Genomic DNA, 14,032 nt, shown 5'->3' on the forward strand with positions numbered 1-14,032 from the left:
TCTAGCAGAGTTGGAATCAAATACTTGTCATTTAATAATTATTATTTCATCACAATTCACTGGAGGAGAGTTTGGAATATTTGCTGTTTTTCTTTGTTTGCACACCAGGTTTGACTAGTTGTCCAGCAATCCCTTGTGATAACGGAGGCTCGTGTGTTCCTGACGGTAACTCCTTTGTCTGTATGTGTACAGCCTTCTGGACGGGAGACTACTGCGCAGAAGGTACATGTTTGTCAAACTTAGGCTGTGTCTGATAGTCGGCTATGGCTTCTTACTACATATGCTGCTGTGGAAGCGACTGCAGCCATTTCTCATAGATGTGTGTGTTGTGGCTAGTCATAGCCGTGTTATTCACACATGGTCTTACTGAGATTGTTTGAAGGAAGCCTTGCATGGAGACTACCAGTTTCATCTGGTTTGTACTTGTTAAACAAGCATGTCAAGCTTAAATCAACAATCATAATTGTACACCTTAGTCATCAATACCGTGGGGTGCCCGGCAGAAGAGCATATAAGTGCTCTGATGTGAAAAATCACTTCAAGAAAATTCCATCAAAATACTCCAATGTTCCTCAACGCGTAGTATGAATCCAATGTTCTCCCACGCTGTACATCGTATGAATTTTACATTTGTCACACGTATGAATCTCAATTTTTGTGTTAATTTCTGATGAAAATGTTCAAATTTCCTTAAAATTAGAGGCAGTTTTCTGCATATTTGCTGGCAAGGTTTTGGTGGTTATGTTTAACCTACGTTTTTGCGTCTCATGACTGTATGCTCCAACGGTGCCGTGGTAGAGCCACAAGTCTATCACAAGCCTTCGCATTTCAAGTCGGGTCCCAACTTTTTCAGACGAATTGTGATAAAATTCCTGGGCAATTTGACTTGTATAAGGACTTGTGATCAGATGTTTTTAGTGCCAAATCTGTTTTTCTTGTTTATCAGATGTCGGTGTTTGAATAGTAATTTCTTGTCTTTTCTGTCTCAGATGTGAATGAGTGCGTTGTGAACAACCCGTGTGCCATGGACAGAGTCTGCATCAATATTGAAGGAAGCTACCTATGTGGATGTGCAGCTGGCTTCTTCCTGGTTGGAGATACTTGCGTCCGTAAGTCACCCTGCATTGATGCGTATAGTTGAGGGCGCTCTTCAAATGCAAAGTGTAATGCGGAGTCGCAACAGCATGCACTCTCAATTCACATTCGCACCTGTGAGGAATGGAGCGTGGAATGCTGAATCTAGGATTTCTGAATGCAACACCTGATTATTAAGAAATGCGCACATATGAGGGCGCTCTTCAACGCAAATTACCATCTGTAGACGCAACAGCTTACACTGTGGACACATTGGTTCCTTGTTAAATCGCATCATTGAGGAATGGAGTGTGGAATGCAAAAACTGGGATGGTCTGAATGCAACACCATATTATTCAGAAATGCGCACATGTGAGGACGCTATTCAAGTGGGAATTTCACTTGATAGTTGCAACAGCATACACTGTGGACACAATAGCTTTCGTAGCATCACCACATGCCCACATGCATTTCAAAATTTAAGAAATTTATGTTCGGTTAAGTAACTGATTATTGTTTCTATATTTTTCAGCAACATCTCAGTTCAGCGGGTCGTTTGCTATTACTCGTATTGGCAGCTCGGAGGCAACGTTTACCTCAGATCTTCAAGACCCGACATCAGAGCAGTATCAGAGGATTGCTGGTGATGTCACGACTGTGGTAAGATAGTCTTACATTATTCTGAAATTCTTCAGTATTCAATACTGCCCATTACGCTCGTAGCTTGTTATTCTTGAAATTTGAGCAGCGTCTTGCTTAGATACTTTGAAATTGTTGCATTGGCTTATTGGGATTCCTGCTAATCACTGATTTCAATGTTAAAGTGTTAAGTCAATGTGTTTTTTATTCTGTAAATCTTTCTACTATAATTTAATTTTCTCAGTTTAAAGATGAATTTTGAAAATCTATTAATTTCATTATTTCTGTATTCTTGATGACAAAATTTAGCAGTGTGTATTTTTTTATTTACAACTTGATGGTTTGGAAAATGGTTCTTGTGCTGTGCTGGTTTTGTGTCGAAAACATTCTTTCAAGCTTATTTTGTTTTAGAATGTCCTCACTATTGATGTTTTTAAATTTTTTTCTTTCTAGCTGGACGATATCTTCTCAGATGAGAGTACATACATCTCATCTAGTATCGTCGGCATGTCTAGTGGCAGCATCATGATCCGATATGTCCTCACTTTCTCTGAAGACACCAGCATGAATGAGGACATGGTTACTAGGCAGATGAGTAACAGCGTCTCGGCCGACGGAGAGATTGCAGGCAGCGCCCTCTATATAAGACCCTCGTCACTGACTTACGCCAACCGTACGTATTTGAAGTTCTCAGACCAATAGGAGTTACTTATCTTTCCAAGTAACGGTCAAATGACGATATTGATTGAATAAGTGATTTTTAGAATCTGAGCGTGAATTGTTAAATTATCGGCTGTTTATGACTTTACATACTCACTCACTCATTGGCATAGACGGCGTAGCTCCGTCATGCCGATCTCCTGTGCTCGCATCCTACAGCCTCATTCCACATGCAGTCCATCTGGCTAGGCCATCCGAGTTGTTCAACCAAGATGATCTGGGATGGCCACAGGGTCTCTTCCAGCCATGAGTTGGCCGTTGATCGCTCCTGGAATTGATGGCGATGCCCAGGACATTTTTAACTGGGGTATTGTCAGCCAGGCGAGTGACGTGTCCGGTGAAGGCAGTACGGTGCTGCAACTTTTTAATGATAGATTTAAGCACTATTTTTCTGACGTTTGTTCTTGCAGATATTTGCCCGGATGGTTTCTGTAAGAATGGAGGCAGGTGTTCACCGGATCCCGTCACTTATGATAGCACCTGCTCGTAAGTCCATCAGATTGTATCAAGTAAACAGTACTTAGGGGAATAAGGTTGGTTGGGCTGGTTTGGGTTTTGAGGTCTGGATTTGGGTTTGGAACTTAAAGGGAAAATACAACATTTGCAAACATCAAAAAATAAAACTACCAAATCATTTAAAAATACCTTGCTGGTCTGTTAGTGAATGACAGTGTAAAGCATCCTGTAAAATCATGGCACCTGGTATACTGTCATTTTCAGGAAAAGTGGTATTTTTGTATCAATTTCCAACGCTGATCGGCCGATCAGCGTTGGAAAAAACTGGCTCTTTTTCAAATACTGGCCCCAGTTGACCATCGCACTTGTTTGCAATCGATTACACACCTATGAACGGGTACAAGCCAGCTAGACTGGTTCCCTGACCTTACAATTCCCCAATATATGTAAACTGCTCTGTTTCTTCTTAAATGGAGTCAGGGAACCAGACTACAGGAAAATGATTGTTTTCTTGGTTTTTATAGCATTTTCGAACCCAAAACCTCAAAAAAGTCAGTGTAACTATATTTGCTATATATTTCCAACCCCCCAATTCCATCCATTTCTGAAAATTACAGCAAAAGCAAATGATGTATATTCCCTTTAAGATTTGAGTTTGAGGTTTGGGTTTAATTTTGAGGATTGGGTTTGAGGTTTTGGTTTGAAGCTTTGGTTTGGAGGTATGGGTTTGCGGCTTGAGGTTTGAGTATGAAGTTTGAATGCGAGTTTAAGGTTTGGGTTTGAGGTCTGGGTTTGGGTTTTAATTTAAGGTTTGAAATTGAGGTTTAGTGTTTTGAGGTCTGGGTTTGAGGTTTAGGTTTGGGATTTTGAGGTTCTGGCAATGAGTATGAGGTTTCAAGTTTGAGTGTGAGGTTTAACATTGGAGTTTGTTACACAAAGTTTGACGTTTCTTTTTGACTATCTTAAATGTAGATGTGAGAGTCCCTACTCAGGTGATCGATGTGAGATCACAGACGTCTGGTCACCATTGGTCATTGCCATGGTAGCAGTTGCCGCGGTGCTGTTGGTCGTCTTGGCTGGTCTGTTCATCGCGTGTTGCTGCTTCCTGAGTAAACGTCTTGACGAGGAACCCAAGTATCCGGGAAGTCGTGACGTGGAGCAACGCAAGACTTTTGTGCAGATGTCGCGTCTTGCTCCTCAGCATCAGGGATCGGCTGTGGATCCACCTCGCAACCCTAGAGGGCGCTCTATCTCAACCAGCTTTGCTTCACACACTTCTCAGATTGATGCTGGATCAGGAGTCTACAGGCGTAATGATGATGATGTAAGTATTACATTAAATCTGAACCTGCGACCTCCGGATTGCCATCCGGTGCTCTACCAACTGAGCCTTCCAGCCCTATGTTGGTGGTTCACCATTTTGTTAATGACTTTGGAAGAGTTATGAAGCAACTTTTAAATTGAAGTTTTAAAATCAAAAGTTTGAAAATTAATCTTTTTTTAATCAGCTGCTAGTAAATTAATCACACTTGCCTGCAGCTTATACTCAATATTGTTCATAATAAGAGTGAGTTGATTGTTCATAATGAGAGTGAGCTATATTCAGCAAAGACGTAATTTTGTTCACGGTTTTTCTTCAAAACGCCAGTTTCATAATGCAGGCAAAAAAATTTTTTCCTACAACGTTTTAACATTTTTTATAAATGACGATTGTATTCCAGCTTCTTAACAATATGCATCATACAATGCAGCATCCAATTTGAGTTTAACTTCAACTCAGATAACTGCAATTGTTTTCTTTCTTAAACAGAGCTCGGATATGGGAACCACCTCGTACCAGAACCAAGCATTCGACATCCCATATCTCGAGGTAAAGTCCCCTCCACATTCTTCCAATTGACGTTTGCTCGAAGAGAGATCAGTTTTTGAATTTACAAAACCCACTGACATTTTTACTGATATTGTCATACATATGTGTGTGTTAGACTTTCTTTTCTTGTTTGACTTTCTGTATTTAATTTCTGACCCATGTCATGACCTATGATCCTTGTTTGTCGTTCTGAATATTTAGGATGAAGAGCAGTTGACTAACCACCAAGACTTGGCCAGTCGTCTGCAGCAGGTGGGTAGTCTTTTACTTTCAAAATCATGCTAACGATAATTTAATATTTTAATAGCTAATTTTGTCATTGGAAAAATGATTCATTTACCCCATCATGTCCTTTGGAAGTCCCCCCCTTTACATTTGCTAACTCTAACTAATCGTTTACTAAGGTGACAAATAATTCAGCTGCTGCAAACTGCTCACTGACTGGATTGCCCTGAAATATACAAATCAAAAAGTTAGAGAGACCTGTTTTTTTTTGTCTTTAGCAAACATTTGTTCTTCTTTTGCCTCTGAAGAAGTCTTTGCTGAAGACGAAATTTATAAGGCCTCTCTAATTTTTTCATTTACAAAGGTGTATGGTACTGTAATGAATTAAACATGGTTCGTAAATATTTTGTGCGTAACATTAATTAATATTCATGGTGTAACACATGGAGTGGACTGGATGGTTATGAAGAAGGTGTTAGGGTGCTTAGGACTAAACTAAAAATTAATGAAACTGCAATTATCAAGACTATCCGTGGAATCTAAACAGATTGAAAGGGAGAATGGTTCGATGGGTTACGATTCAGTGGATTTAGCCAACGACACACCGTCGCCTGACTACGATGATAGCGATGTGTTCCCGGTCCACGATCCGTTCTCTCATTTGGATCATCGTAGGGTGAGCTAGTACTTGCATAGCTTGGCCTATATCAAGGAGTTTCAGAGACGAGTTGTTGTATTAATTATTGGCAATAGGGTGGTAGTTTGACTAAAAATTAATGCAGTTCAAAGTTCTGTTGTGAAGAACGCCTTGGAACATGACGGAAATAATGGTGACAATTTATTGAAGGGATTTTGTTTTGAGGTGTCATTTGTGGGTCATTGGAAAACTAATGAATAATATTTTATTTAAGTCACTGGGCATTTTAAATGTGGTGTCGATTTTGTTGAGTGTTGAAGATGTAACTAACTTTAATCATAGAAATATTGCTCTAGGCTTGTGGAGTTAATCGTCTTGGTCAGGTTTTTGAAACCAATTGAAAAATTGACAATTTGGAAGGCAACTATGGCGGACAGAATAATTTAGAATTTAAATTGAGGTTGATTTATGAGAGTGATTCCTTTAAAATATATGAGGAACATATTTCACAAAATTATTATATTTTTTTTGCAGGAACAACTGCAAGTGCAGAGAGTGGGCTATGCAAATGATATGGTAAGTGTATATGTCAATTTTCCTGACTGTTCATACGTTTAAGACCACTTTCTTATATATCATAAATGTTACATACTTGTCTGTTTTAAACTTGAAACTTGTTGTTTACGAAAAGTGTATTTGGAGTTCTTAAAGCTTTTGGAGTCAATTTATGGAACCATGATTATGATGTTTGTCGTTGCCACAGGTTCCTGATTACCCACAATCCTCCACCTTCATGCGACCTTACATGGCAACAGGTCAAGAGGCTATGGTGAGTACACAAGCTTAAACAACTTGTAGTTGAAGTCAGTTTGTTAACATACAGATGGTGTTGTGTTAGGAAGTGCTTGAATTTGAATATTCAAAATTCACCAGATTAGCAGTTTGGTTTTATAGACCTTTAGCATTGAGCTACCATCTTTGAGGCATTTTTTGTTATACTAATTTAAATATTCATAAATACCTAAGACAGTTCACCCATTTCTATTGGTTGAGAGCCTGTCACATGAGTGGTTTTAAATTGCTGATTAAACACTGGCTGGTTATAAACACTTTATTGCTGCACCGCTGCATTCTGCGCCACATAGCGCAGTGTGCGCCGTGCGCACGCCAATCTCCATAAAAGGAGATTTTTAGCACTACGCACGTGAGCCACATACCATAGAACTGGCAAGAGGGGTGTTTCACAAAACATGAGATAAAATTGTTTAACAAAATTGGCAGGAAAATTGTGAATTTTTGACTTGTTTTGACTTTTTGAACGAAAGGTATTTATGAATAAGAATAAATTAGTGGTTTTTTTTATACAAATGTTACAAGCACAGTTGTCTCATTCCTACCGTCTCTGTCCAGGTCCAAATCATAAATTTGTAATTTTATTTCTTTCCAGGAGCATTATTACAATGACCCCTCAGAGCAGCGACGACTCGGCGATAATTACTTCTAGTTTAGTAGTTTTTAAATTTGCAGAGTGTGCACACTTCTAAGCAATCTCATGAAGCCATGATAACAGGTGAAGCTGTGCTCATATGCCAAATCAATATCTCAGGAACTTGCTGACAAAATAAAAAGGATTTTTTCTTAATTCATTGGATTAAGAAAAAATATAAAATTTCATCAGGACATTAATTGCTATTATTCCTCTTCAAGAATTTCCCACATCCTGTTGCTTGATTTGCTTATTCATCATCTTTCTGTTTGAGAGTTCCTGTCAAAATCTCTAAACTAGACTTGATATTATGTTGTGCCCTAACTTTTTAACACTTTGATAACGAGTTAATGTTTTTATATCGTTACAGTTTTAATTATTTTTTTATATTTTATGTTTGTATGCTTTAAACAACCACGAATTCATAATTTTAAATTGAAGTGAATTCTAGTTCCTTTTAGTTACTTGTTACACATGGTGTTGCTACACCTGTACTTTTTGTTGGTGTATGTTATTTTTTTACTTGACAGCAACTGTCCTGCAAATTTACCTCAAGATTGTCTGTGAATTCTCATTGAACCACGATTCAATCACTGATTTACAACTTCTAAAATTTCTGGAAGGTTACGCCAACCATCAAACTGAATATCATTATTTAAATAGATTTGAGATCAAAGTTCAATCTTTTTTTCTGGTTTTCAACTTAAACTTGATGGAAGTCATTAGAACTGAAATTTTAAATTTTGAGTAAAACCGTTGAAGAAAGTAAAAAAAAAGAACTTCATGGACATGTATTTGAGGTGATGTTGCAGCATGTCGCTGGAGAAAGTTTAAACATTTGTCAGATATTTACAGTACTAACAATTTATTGTGGAATGTGGAGGAAAAAAGAAGAAATGATGTTGTTGGAATTGTCACATATATTGTTCGTTTTGGATGAAAATATTTTATATATTAAGTTCTGGGATAATGTAGCTTTTTAACATTTGTATGAACGCTAAATTCTTGGTTGAATTAGCTGATTAATAGGAACTAACAATTTGTAAATTTGTAGCATTTGTTAATTCAGTATGAATATTTGTATATTTTTGTACTGTTTGTTAAAGCGTTTCACTTGTTTCAGAGCTAACCAAAAACAAGTTGAATATTTTGATGTACTTTTTAAATTAGCATTTATTTATTTTTTTAAATTAACATTACTACTTAAGTTAAGTCAACCATTCCTATATTGTAACGGTCTTATTCACTTCGTAGTCTGCACTGTTTAGCAACCCAGGGCTTCGGATCAAGTTCAACGTTTAAGCGGAAAAGTGGAAAACCACTAGTAACCGATCACTTGCGACCTTTTGGTACTATACATTGTAGTTTTACCTGGGAAAACCCTTTTCAGGTTAGATCAGTGTTGATTAGGTGATGTGCATTTGGCTGTCCAATTCCATTTCGGGCATGGTAACTTGGCATTTGGTTTATCATTTGTTGATAATTGGGTCTTGCTAGCAAAGTTCCTTGAAAGAGATTAAATTCAAAAGATGTGTTAAATTTTGAAGGCAAAGCTTGTATTTAAACGCAACTACGTCAAAAATGGTACTAATATATTTTTTTTTAAAGATTTCAGGGAATTTAGTCAATGTGGACTCCTACGGAATTTAGGCACATTTGTCAGTTAACACTCGCATCCACATTGTGGTATTGCCAGCAAATAACTACAGTATTTTTTTATCATGAATTTTAGCATCTTGATATATTTTTTAATCCAGAATTTTGTAATCACTAGTGCGGGAATAAACAAGGTATAATCTTCAATCAGAGTGTTGTTGGTGAGTTACTTTAATTTGAGTCTTTAAACCAGGAACCTCGGTCCTGGAACTTCATTGAATGGTGTGCCATTTTGTCTTTTGTAAAATTAAAATAAAAAAACCTTAAATTTCTTTGGAAGCATTTCAAGCAATGACAAATGCATCAGAGACGTATAGAATGTTTATTTAGATTTAATTTCTTGATAAACCTCTTTAATTAATGTAATACAGTTTCTAAAAATAGATTCCTAATATATCAAATACATAGTCAAACATGTATTAGTTTTGAAAAATGCAGCACCTTGATGGAATTCCAATCTATTTCAACTTCAACAAACAATATACACATTGACCTACCAGGAGGGCAGTAGTTCATATATTCACCTGAGGGGACATTTGAAGGATTATAGCCTAATCAGACGCTAAATATGAACCGAATACATAATTATTGATTGCACACTCGTTGGGCTCCGCAATTAAACCACAAAATCGATTAAATTCTATTTTAATTATCACAGCCTCTAGATTATTCAAGTACTCATTTGAACTGAATTTGTAACTTCCCGAGTCTTTGAGTTACACTTATCAGAGAACATTTCCTTTTAGGATGGGAACTTGATCAATTCATCATTGATTAGTATTGCATCTCCATGATTCCTTTTAATAATAAAATTTAAAACTACATTCCAAATTTGTATTTCTCACAATATTTGTACTTAAATCTGATGACAAATAATACACTTTAGCAAACTGTCTCTTCACAATTTAAATTTAAAATTTTGTTTGATGTAAACACACTCCAACTTAAATTTACAGAAAGCTCCGACAATCGAAAATAAACTTAAAATGCCCAAATCGCTCCCGAGGAAGGACAACGGCCCAAAAGCTTGGGTACTCTAACTCATGTAAATGTCACAGACACTGCAAACTGTAAAAGTCTACCTGATGTGTACCCTAGGAAATGGGAAATGGGAAACAGCACAAAAAAAATATATATATATAACTTGTGCATCTATCATTTTCCAATATTTTTTATTTCACCTGAGAATTACTGCATTGAATGTGTACATTACTCTATTCACAGGCAACTCAAAAAAAGCGAGGAACTTGCAAAAAATGAATTTGGACCTTGTGACTCTTTGAGAAAGCAAACAGCACTAAGCTTAGATTCTGCAGTTAGCAGTGTGTAGTTGAAGATTGAAAAATCCCTCTTTTTTTTCCTGCATTAATAAAATGTCTTTGAGGTAAACAACTGCTTCCCAGTTTTTGCAAAATAATTTTAAATCATATCACAAGTGCTATTACATGTGCCTATTTTTCTCTGAAAAAAAGTAACAAACATTTGGTTGAATACCTTTAAGTGATTTGACCTTTTTCCAAAGCACTTTGTAAATATCTGTAGTTACTATAAGTTTAAAATACTCTAAGCTCACTCGGTAAGATTGTATGCTGCCCTCAATTGTTGAATAAGCTCCAGCTTTCCTTGCTCTGGCAGGAAGGTCGAGCGCGCAGCATTCAATGTCTGAAAAATAACCCCAAAGAGTTTAAAAAAAGTGTCTGATAATGTGTTTGTACAGGACTGAAATGTGAACAAGTATTTTGGTTGAAGTGAAATGGTATTACATTGTGTTACATTGTGTTACATTGTATTACATTGTATTTATTCCCTGATGAATCTGTCAAACCATGCTGGGTCACTTTGGGTGGTACAGGACAAATGGGTCAAGCTATGGTTGCTCACAATATTTCCTGTGAGATCTGAGTAAATGTTGAATCTGAACTGAGTTTTTTGTACTTACAACTTGGATAGCTGCTTGATCCGTCAGTCCAAAGTACTTCTTTGCAATCTCAAACTCATCATTGATGGTGTTCCGAAAGACTAAAGGATCGTCCGTGTTCAGAGAAAAGTTGATTTTGTCTTTGGTAAACCTATGTAAACCAAAACATAAAAAAATGGTTTGGGTTTTAAGGTCAGTAAAATTGCCATACGATCTTTAAAAAATTGCAGAACAAAATGTTTATTGTTTGAATATGTTGTCAACCGATGAGAATTAATTTTCTGTTACCTAACACCTGGGTGTTTGCTGTAGTCAGGGTCACATGACCCGGTGTAGACGCTGGATGTTGGACAAAGCTCAAGATGAATGTCCAAGTCTTTAACCATCTGAAAGAAAATGGCATGGTAATGATATTAATCCATCGTCGTTATCAAGCCAAGAAATTGTCTTGCATCCTTCGTTGTTAAATACTGAAACCTTCAAGTTATCATGCTCCAACAACAGATGCCTAAACATTCACTACACACCTTTCAGTAACACACCAAGGTACCCATTTACACCCAACAGTAACTTCAGTAAGATGCCCATCGGTCAGGCAGCCTGAACACCCCTGCACCCATCAGTTACCCACGGGTACCCATTACCCACTGACCACCCTTTAAAAAAAAAAAAACAATCTCATCCTGATAAGCACATGGCGCATGGTACCCATGCCCAATTCTCTCTGCACCCAAGCACCCAACAACGAGGCACCCAGACACCCATCTGGTACCCATTCAGTACCCATCAGGTACCCATCCATACACCCACTAGCCACCCAAACCAACCTGATAGATACTCGCATCTTGAAGCACATGGTACCCATGCCCAATTCTCTCTGCACCTAAGCACCCAACAGTGAGGCACCCAGACACCCATCTGTTACCCATTCGGTACCCATCAGGTACCCATCCATTCACCCACTAGCCACCCAAACCAACCTGATAGATACTCGCATCTTGCAGCGCGTGGTACCCATGCCCAATTCTCTCAGCTTTGAGTAACTCGATTGCTTCTTTGACATTACCAGCGCTAGTTGGGCCGTCCTCTCCAGCGTGTACAGTGCGATGAATGCCACAAAGTTCTGCCTCCTATAATCAAGATTATTCAACATCAGAAGTATTCTCACTATCTGGAAGGAATTTTCTATGATAGTTGGTGCATTTATTTCTCAGACAATAAACAGATGAGTTCATTCCTTGGCCATTATCAGTGTAAACCCATTCTGTTTGGTGTAAATTCTGACATACTTATCCAAGTTCCTTACTTGGAAAGTTTTGATAATTGCAGGGTCCAGTGGCATGTGTTCTACTCCTACGATATCCATGGCAACCGTCATGGGGCTGAATTCCTTGCAAAGTTGGAGACACTCGGCAGCCCATTCTATAAAGAAAGGAAAAATGAAACAGGTGCAAGAACAAAACTTAGCAGGCCTTTTGAAAAGGGGCTGGTATGAAAAGATGTGCAAGTTGAACACTGAGCAGTGTACCACAAAAGTATCTTGAGTTTTAAAAGTAATGCAAAATAGTCTTAAAAATAACTCCAAAAGTAGACACTATTACTGCACCCTTTGGTCATTATTGCTTGGATTCTGCTTCCAGAAAAGGATGACAAGTGAGAATCTGTAAACATTAGCTAGCCAACCTGGTTTGTGCTTAGTTGTAGCAACAATCACTCGGACTTTGATGTTGAAGTCTCTCTGCCCTGCTTCTAGTCCTTCCAAGACACTTGTCATTGCCTCCCGCGTTGAGAGAACATCTTTGACTTTATCGTGATAAGTTGTCTGTGCATTAGACAGAAGATGCGGGCTCACACGTGTCTCAAAGTAGACCACGCCCTCATTTGCTTTGTCCTCGCAGTGCTCATAGGCGATGCGGCGAAGTGCATCCTTGTCACCACTAAAGAACGCATAAAAAAGGAAATGGTTCAAGGGCATTCAGGGTAAAAATACAATGAGAAATGGCTCATATGTCCATGAGCAACGCACTTTACAGCAATTGTATCTCTACATATAGGACCAAAGGCCAGTGACATAACAAGGTGAAGTCCTTAACATCCAAAACAAAACTGATGAGTTATCCTCAAATTTCTAAAAGAAAAAAATTGTGGCAGGACAAAATGGCAACAAAAGTGTTTTAATTCAATTATTTTGCCAGGTAAAAAAGGGAAAACTTACACAAAAGCTGGTGAAAAGATTCCAAACGTTTTCAAAAAACTGGAGAGGTCCCCTCTTTCGAAGTTGTTGATGATATGAGCTAGTTCCTCAGGGTTGGAACCTGGCACTTCAACACCACGTTTCCTGAACAAAATTTGAGAAAAATATTTTAAAGTAAAACTTAACAAACAAAGCAACTAAACCAAAATACCAAATCAGTACAGTTTGCCTAATAATTGATCCAAAAATCTAGTTATCAGGTTACAATGTCCAAAATGTTCGGATACATGTTGACTCACTTTGCAAGTTCCCAAACCGTGGATGCTCTCACAGCTCCAGCTAAATGGATGTGAAGTTCCACCTAAGAAAGGAGGAAAATCAAATTAAAAAAGCAGAGATGACAAAATAATGAATTATAAAAATTGTTTTTGTACTAATGTGCTAGCCAGTTGATACTGCAACAAGCCGAACTATTCCTCTTAACCCCGACGGAATTTGAAGTTCTTATCAAGTTTTAAGGGGAAAAAAGACCAAAACATCAAATATGAATTTTTACTATTTTAGTATTTTACTGTTTTTTCACAATCATGTCGATACTGATGCCAGAAAACATAAAAAAGTTAACGTATGATATAGTATTATATTAGTAAAAGAAACCATTACCAGCCGAACTAGGCTCGGATTTTTACTACGCCGTATCAGCAAAATCTGAGCCACATGTACATGAACGCCCAGTGCCCACCCCCACCACACCCACGACACACCCACGACACACCCACGACAAACAACCAATCAATGATCTTGCTATATCCCCGGCGCGAGGCAAATTGTTTATACCGAAAACATCTCATGCATGTCGAGGAAAGTGACAAACCTTGGGCGATTCCTTCTGACGATTTTCTCTGTCCATTTTTATTCTAGAAGTAGAAAGCGACAAAATTCTCTGATTTGCACTGATGGTCCAATGTTACGATTAAAACTAATATCAGACGTGTGTATGTGGAGATGTCACAAAAATGTTGAATGGGAATCGGGATGCAGCAAAAGTTGTTCCCCCCAAGCAAAACTTACTCGCGACGTCCGTCCGATCGATATAGCGCCCTCTGTTGAAAACAGGCGCTTAAAAAACTGTCAGACACACTATGGTCTGGAGAGAC

General features: G+C 38.0%; 2 protein-coding genes across 4 annotated transcripts in view; one reads left to right on the forward strand and one right to left on the reverse strand.

The window, feature by feature from the left end:
• Positions 1–8,915, forward strand: part of LOC119724809 — a 69,696-nt gene extending 60,781 nt beyond the window's left edge. For 2 of the 3 annotated variants that reach the window (XM_038196031.1, XM_038196033.1), the window contains 12 exons: positions 109–222; positions 990–1,109; positions 1,607–1,734; positions 2,167–2,386; positions 2,844–2,919; positions 3,862–4,213; positions 4,700–4,759; positions 4,961–5,011; positions 5,532–5,660; positions 6,156–6,197; positions 6,385–6,450; positions 7,069–8,915. In XM_038196031.1, coding sequence (XP_038051959.1) covers positions 109–222; positions 990–1,109; positions 1,607–1,734; positions 2,167–2,386; positions 2,844–2,919; positions 3,862–4,213; positions 4,700–4,759; positions 4,961–5,011; positions 5,532–5,660; positions 6,156–6,197; positions 6,385–6,450; positions 7,069–7,125 — 1,415 coding nt within the window. In that variant the 3' untranslated portion in view covers positions 7,126–8,915. The remainder of the gene's footprint in view (positions 1–108; positions 223–989; positions 1,110–1,606; positions 1,735–2,166; positions 2,387–2,843; positions 2,920–3,861; positions 4,214–4,699; positions 4,760–4,960; positions 5,012–5,531; positions 5,661–6,155; positions 6,198–6,384; positions 6,451–7,068) is intronic. The other variant, XM_038196032.1, reaches the window with a different exon arrangement.
• A 175-nt stretch (positions 8,916–9,090) lies between these two features.
• Positions 9,091–13,945, reverse strand: LOC119724813 (adenosine deaminase-like). The gene is made up of 9 exons (XM_038196045.1): positions 13,750–13,945; positions 13,175–13,236; positions 12,897–13,019; positions 12,365–12,618; positions 11,988–12,103; positions 11,662–11,811; positions 10,970–11,067; positions 10,703–10,832; positions 9,091–10,425 (listed from the first exon to the last, which is right to left on the reverse strand). The coding sequence occupies exons 1-9, from the start codon at positions 13,783–13,785 to the stop codon at positions 10,333–10,335; spliced, it is 1,062 nt and encodes a 353-aa protein (XP_038051973.1). The 5' UTR covers positions 13,786–13,945; the 3' UTR covers positions 9,091–10,332.
• Between the last annotated feature and the right edge of the window lie 87 nt (positions 13,946–14,032).

Source organism: Patiria miniata, unplaced genomic scaffold (assembly GCF_015706575.1).
Source record: "Patiria miniata isolate m_02_andy unplaced genomic scaffold, ASM1570657v1 HiC_scaffold_18, whole genome shotgun sequence".
Lineage (NCBI taxonomy): Eukaryota > Metazoa > Echinodermata > Asteroidea > Valvatida > Asterinidae > Patiria > Patiria miniata.